Source organism: Vigna unguiculata, chromosome 9, assembly GCF_004118075.2.
Source record: "Vigna unguiculata cultivar IT97K-499-35 chromosome 9, ASM411807v1, whole genome shotgun sequence".
Lineage (NCBI taxonomy): Eukaryota > Viridiplantae > Streptophyta > Magnoliopsida > Fabales > Fabaceae > Vigna > Vigna unguiculata.
The window spans coordinates 11,881,149-11,887,925 of NC_040287.1; the positions used below are offsets into that span (position 1 = coordinate 11,881,149).

The 6,777-nt window shown below is 38.9% G+C and overlaps 2 protein-coding genes across 2 annotated transcripts; both read right to left on the reverse strand.

The window, feature by feature from the left end:
• Positions 1-5,132: 5,132 nt before the first annotated feature.
• Positions 5,133-5,753, reverse strand: LOC114163449. Its single transcript, XM_028047759.1, has one exon. It carries the CDS (start codon positions 5,751-5,753, stop codon positions 5,133-5,135), a length of 621 nt encoding a protein of 206 aa, XP_027903560.1.
• A 174-nt stretch (positions 5,754-5,927) lies between these two features.
• Positions 5,928-6,389, reverse strand: LOC114163450. The gene is made up of 2 exons (XM_028047760.1): positions 6,105-6,389; positions 5,928-6,056 (listed from the first exon to the last, which is right to left on the reverse strand). Exons 1-2 carry the CDS (start codon positions 6,387-6,389, stop codon positions 5,928-5,930), a joined length of 414 nt encoding a protein of 137 aa, XP_027903561.1.
• Between the last annotated feature and the right edge of the window lie 388 nt (positions 6,390-6,777).

The following is a 6,777-nucleotide window of genomic DNA, read 5'->3' on the forward strand; positions in this document are numbered from 1 at the left end:
TGATTTCATTGATGGTGTCGTTGGTAGTGAGGGTTCGTGTAACACCCTAGATGGATATTACTAGATAAAGCATATATCAAAAATTCTTTTGGAATTAAGACATTATATAAAGTTCCCAAGCACGGGAAAATTTAAAACTTATCTCGCTATAGTTCAATCACACTATTCCATCTTAATTACATATTCATAACAGAGAAAAAGCATCATAAAATTTATTACAAAATGCATGAAAATAAAACATAAAGAAAAATCCCCTATCGTCTGCCCCGCTCTTTCACTATGCATCGGCGTTCTCACCTGGATTCACATCTGCTCCCGCGTGATAAGTCACGTGATCATCGCCAAACACAAACATAAAGGGTGAGCTGAGAAAGAAAAATAATACAATCAATAAAATAATAAAAGTTAACCCGCACCCGATCTATCTTAGCCAATTTTTAGTTTATTAACTTCTTGATAACATTACACCCCAATCTCATCTCTGCTTGGGGGTAATCTAGGAACTTCGTCAGGAAATACATCTACAAATTTGGCCACCACACATATGCTACGTATTTGCTCTTCACTACTCTTCTTCTCTGACTGAGCTATCATCATGAAACAAGTGTTAGTATTATGTTGCAGCATTGTCTAATCTTCCACATCAGAAAAGATTTGGTTTCTATTTTTCTTCTTGGGGATCTCAGTTTAGAGAAGTAGTGGGAGCTTTGGTCAAAAGCTGCAGCAGGAGCTTTGGTCAAAGGTAGCAGGAGCTTTAGTCAAAAGTAGCAGGAGCTTTTGTCAAAGCAGCAAGAGCAATGGCATTGGAAGAAGGGAAGGTGAGGATTGAGAAGTTTGATGGCAGCGACTTCGAGTTCTAGAAGATGTAGATAGAGGACTACCTGTATCAAAAGAAGTTGTATCTACCCTTAACAGGGCAGAATCCAACCGACATGGAGCAGGTAGAATGAGATTTGTTAGATCGGCAGACACTCGGTGTGATCCGATTGACATTAGCCAAGAATGTTGCGTTCAACATCATGAACGAGAACACATCCGTAGATTTGATGAAGGCATTGTCAAATATGTATGAGAAGCCATCTGCAGCCAATAAAGTGTATTTGATTCACAGGCTAGTCAACCTAAAAATGGGTGAAGGTAACTCGATTACTAATCATATTAGTGAATTCAATACAATTATTGCGCAGTTGACATCAGTGCAGATAACATTTGATGATAAGGTGAAAGCATTAATTTTATTATCATCTCTTCCGGAAAGTTGGAGTGCAACTGTTACTGCAGTTAGTAATTCTGCAAGTAATAGTAAGTTGAAGCTTGGTAACATTCGTGACTTGATCTTAAGCGAAGATGTTCGTAGGAAAAGTTCAGGGGAATCTTCCAGTTCTAGTTTTGGTTCAGCATTGAGTACTGAAACTAGAGGAAGAAGTAGCCAGAAAGGTCGTAATCAAGGCTGAGGCAGATCAAAGTCTAGAGAGAAATCAAAACCAAAATTCTAGAATGATATCACTTGTTGGAATTGTCAGAAAAGGGGTCATTTTACAAATCAATGTAAGGCTCCAAGGAAGAACAATAACAACAAGAGGCAAGATAGTGATCAATCAGCAAATGCAGCAAGTGATGAAATTGAAGATGCACTATTATGTAGTCTAGATAGTTCTATTGACTCATGGATTATGGACTCAGGTGCGTCATTTCATACTACACCTTCCTTAGAATTATTATCTAACTGTGTTCCAGGAAAGTTTGGGGTCTACCTTGCAGATGGAAACTCTCTTAATATTATAGGAAGAGATGATATCAATATCAGAACCTCTAATGGAAGTGTGTGGACTTTGAACAATGTCAGACATATTCCTACCTTAAAGAGAAACTTAATATCTATAGGGCAGTTGGATGATGAAGGTCATTACACCACCTTTGGAGATGGACACTGGAAAGTAATGAAAGGTAATCTTGTTGTTGCTCGTGGAAAGAAGCGAGGATCTCTTTACATGATTGCAGATGAGGATATGATATCAGTTGCAGAAGTTGGCAACAGTTCCTCTTTGTGGCATAAGAGGCTTGGGCATATGAGTGAGAAAGGAATGAAGCTCATGGTCTCAAAAGGTAAAATACCTAACTTGAAGCATGTTGACGTTGGACTTTGCAAACATTGTATCTTTGGAAAGCAGAAAAAGGTTAACTTCTCCAAAACAAGTAAGTCGTCTAAAGTTGAAAGACTAGCACTAGTGCATACAGATGTTTAGGGGCCAGCTTCAATGAAATCTCTTGGAGGTTCACAGTATTACGTAACCTTCATTGATGACTCTACAAGAAAGGTATGGGTTTATTTTCTTAAAAATAAATCTGATGTGTTTTTTGTGTTTAAAAGGTGGAAACAGGAGGTTGAGACTCAAACAGGTTTAAAGATTAAATATTTGAAGTTTGATAATGGTGGAGAATATGACAGTAATCAATTCAAGGAGTTTTGTTCAGAGAATGGGATCAGAATGATCAAGACGATTCCAGGAACACCAGAACAAAATGGTGTGGCAGAAAGAATGAACAGAACCTTGAATGAGAGAGCAAGATGTATGGGAATCCAGTCAGGATTACCCAAGATATTTTGGGCAGATGCAATAAGCACAACAGCCTGTCTCATAAATAGAGGACCATCAATTCCTATAGGCTATCAGTTACCTGAAGAAGTATGGTCTGGAAATGAGGTAAACCTTTCACATATGAAAGTTTTTGGTTGAGCTTCATATATTTTGTTGAACTCTAATAGTAGAGATAAATTGGACCCTAAGGCAAAGTGATCCTATTTCATTGGCTATGGATCTGACATGTATGGCTACAGGTTTTGGGATGACCAAAACAAGAAAATTATCAGAAGTAGAAATGTTACTTTTAATGAAAATATGTTCTATAAGGACAGAACTACAGAATTTGCAAATAAAAAGTCAGAGCAGGTATCATTAGAAGAAATTTCAGAAAGTGATGTAGCCAACAGAAGGCATAATACAGAAGTAGAGCCTGAGTCAGAGCCCGAGTCAGAGTTTGGGTCAGAACCTGAACAGATAGTAGAGTCAGTAACTCCTGAATTACCGACTAGAAGGTCAAGCAGAACAATTGTAGCACCACAAAGGAACCCCCCTTCATTGCATTACTTGTTGTTGATTGATGCTGGTGAGCTAGAGCATTTTGCTGAGGCTATGCAGGGAGGTGAATCTATTAAGTGGGAGCTAGCAATGGAAGATGAGATAAAGTCTCTTCAGAAGAATAAGACATGGTCTTTAACCAAGCTTCCAGAAGGAAAGAAGGTTTTGAAAAACAGGTGGGTCTATCGGTTAAAAGAAGAACTAGATGGCAACAAACAATATAAGGCCAAATTCGTAGTGAAAGGGTTCCAACAGAGACAAGGAATTGACTTCACAAAAATTTTCTCTCCTGTTGTCAGGATGACTACCATCAGAGTTATCTTGAGTATAGTAGCTGCAGAAAATCTTCATCTGGAGCAGTTAGATGTGAAAACTGCATTCCTACATGGAGATCTTGAGGAAGAAATCTTTATGGCACAACCAAAAGGTTTTGAAGTACAAGGCAAAGAGAATCTTGTATGCAAGCTTCATAAAAGTTTGTATTGGTTGAAACAAGCACCGCGACAATGGTATAAGAAGTTTAATGAGTTTATGAGAAACTCAGGATTTCACAAATGTGAAGAAGATCATTATTGTTACGTGAAGAAATATATTGATAGTTATATCATTCTTGCCTTGTATGTTGATGACATGTTGATTGTTGGTGCTAATATGGCAGAAATTGACAGGTTGAAGAAACAATTGTCAAAAAATTTTGAAATGAAGGATCTTGGTCCAGCCAAGCAAATTCTTGGTATGAGAATTTCCAGGGATAGATCTAAAGGTATTCTAAATTTATCTCAGGAAAAATATATAGAAAAATTGCTTAGCAGGTTCAATGTTGGAAATGCTAAAACCAGGAATACACCTTTGGGAACTCACTTAAAGTTCTCAAAAAGGCAATCTTCTCAAACAGAGGAAGAAGAAGATCACATGTCTAAAGTGCCATATGCATCTACAGTAGGGAGCTTGATGTATGCTATGGTTTGCACCAGACCTGATATAGTACATGTAGTGAGAGTTGTGAGCAGGTTTCTATCCAATCCCGGAAAGGAGCATTGGGAAGGCGTGAAGTGGATATTGAGATATTTGAAGGGCACTTCAAAGATGCATTTGTCCTTTAAAAGAAGTAATCTCACTTTACAGGGTTTTCTGATGCAGATTTGGGAGGTGATTTGGTTGGTAGAAAGAGCACAAAAAGTTATATTTTTACGTTGGGTGGCACAGCTATCAGTTGGAAGTCCAAACTTCAAGGAAGAGTCTCCCTTTCAACCACTGAAATTGAATATATAGCTATCTCAGAAGCAGCAAAAGAGATGATATGGTTGAAGAATCTTCTAAAAGAATTAGGAAAATGGCAAGATGAACCTTCATTGTTCAGTGACAGTCAAAGTGTCATTTGTCTTGCTAAAAATCCAATTCTTCACTCCAGATGCAAACACATTGAATTGAAGTATCATTTTATCAGAAACTTGATAAATGATGGAGATTTGATTTTGTTGAAGATTCCAGGTGCAGAGAATCCAGCTGATATGTTGACCAAGACTGTCACAATAACTAAGTTGAGGCTTTGCAATGCCTCAACTGGCCTTCGAGAAAATTGATGATGAAGGCACTACACTAGGTGGTAATGTAAATCAAACCCCAAGTGGGAGAATTGTTAGTATTATGGTGCTTGATTTAGTCCCACATCGCTTAGAATAGTGAGATGTGGTTCTCTATTTTACTATATAAGAGACTCTATGTAAAACTTTAAGATACACCAGAAATACAAATACTTCCTAGTGTAGTCGTGGATGTAGGCATACACATTGTACGCCGAACCACGTTAAATTCTCTGTGTCTATTTCTCTCTCCTTTATTCTTTCCTTTATTGCCTTGTTCCTAACAACAAGTAGCTCCTTCCCTTAGTTCCTTCATGACTTCTTGAGTTGAAATCAATTTAACTCCTTCAGTTTCTGGGAATACCAATCAGCGCCGTCCACAATCAATTACCACATGGTTGTTAGACATCTAGTCCATCCCCAATATCATATCCAAACCCTCCAACGACAAGCAGATGAGGTTCACCTTGAACCTACGACCCGCCACTTTGATCGAGCATCCATGACAACTAGAATTGGTTGTAACTTTCCCAAACGCTAGTGTCGAGACTACTAGCTCGCACCCCAAATTACAAACCTCCAATCTTAACCTCCCCACACAAGCATTAGAAATAAAAGAGTGCGAGGCTCCCGAATCAAAAAGCACCCACACATTCTGACCCAACATTACACATATATCTTGTATAAGGTTACCTAATCGATTTGCCTTTGTACTGGTTAGGGCGAATACCCTTCCTGCAACTCTAGGCCTTTCTATTGAAGGCAACTGTGGTCGTGGCTTTGCAACTGTCTTCTTATTGGGACACTTATCAGCAAAATGGCCGATTTGATCACATACAAAGCATTTTCGGTCGCCGACACTAGCCCCTACATTTCTAGTAAGTCTGGGGCAGCCTCTCTTCAAATGTTCTCCCCCACATTGGAAACACTTTAACCCTTGTGACAAGGTCTGTGGTCGGTTGTAAGGCTTCTTCTGATGTCTAGCCTCTACAATATTCCTCTGTGGCTTGACTACTCGACTAGGCCCCATCTCTAACTACTCCACACTTCTCGCCTGCTCCACCAATAAGGGAAACTCTCGGATCTTGAGTGGTACCAGAACTTTGAGCAGCTCATGTCGCAAACCTCTCTTTCGACAACGCCATTCTTTTGTGATATTTTGCGTATAAAACCTCGCCAGATACTCGAATCGATTAACATATGCCTATACGGTCATATTACCCTGTTGTAGAGTCAGAAATTCAGCCTCCCTCCCATGCTTAGCGTTATCCAGAAAATACTTTTCTAGGAACTTCTTCTTGAAGTTTTCCCAACTCACCTCTTCCTCCCTGGTCTGCATTTGTTGTTGCATTCCAACCCACTAGTATTCCGCATCACTCACCAAGAGAAAAGTAGCATATGCCAGTTTCTGTTCATCCGAGCAAGCTAGTATATGCAATATCTTCTCGCACTCCCTGATCCACGCATCTGCGTCATCAGGAATGGCCTTGCCATTGAACTTGGCTGGTTTGTGCCTCATGAAATCATCCATGGTGACTGGTCGTGGCGCAGGTTGTGGTAGCACCACCTGTTGTGGTTGCATAGCGTCGACCAATCGGTGAATTGCATGTGCAATTTCATCAGTTGAGTTATTGGCACCAATTCTTCTACCTCTTCCGCCAGTCATTTTCTAATTCTGGAACATAGGGTATCATACACCGTTACAATTTATCTTTAGAAAATTCATCAACAATACACACCACACAATAACACAAATTCAAGAACTCTACAATTCAATCAATTTATACTAATCTCACAATCGCGATAAGCTCACTTCCCAAGGCCCAAAAATCATTTTGAAATCATATGCTCTGATACCAAATGTAACACCCTATATGGATATTACTAGATAAAGCATATATCATAAAATTTCTTTTGGAATTAAGACATTATATAAAGTTCCCAAGCGCGGGAAAATTTAAAACTTATCTCGCTATAGTTTAATCACACTACTCCATCTTTATTACATGTTCATAATAGAGAAAAAGCATCATAAAATTTATTACAAAATGCAT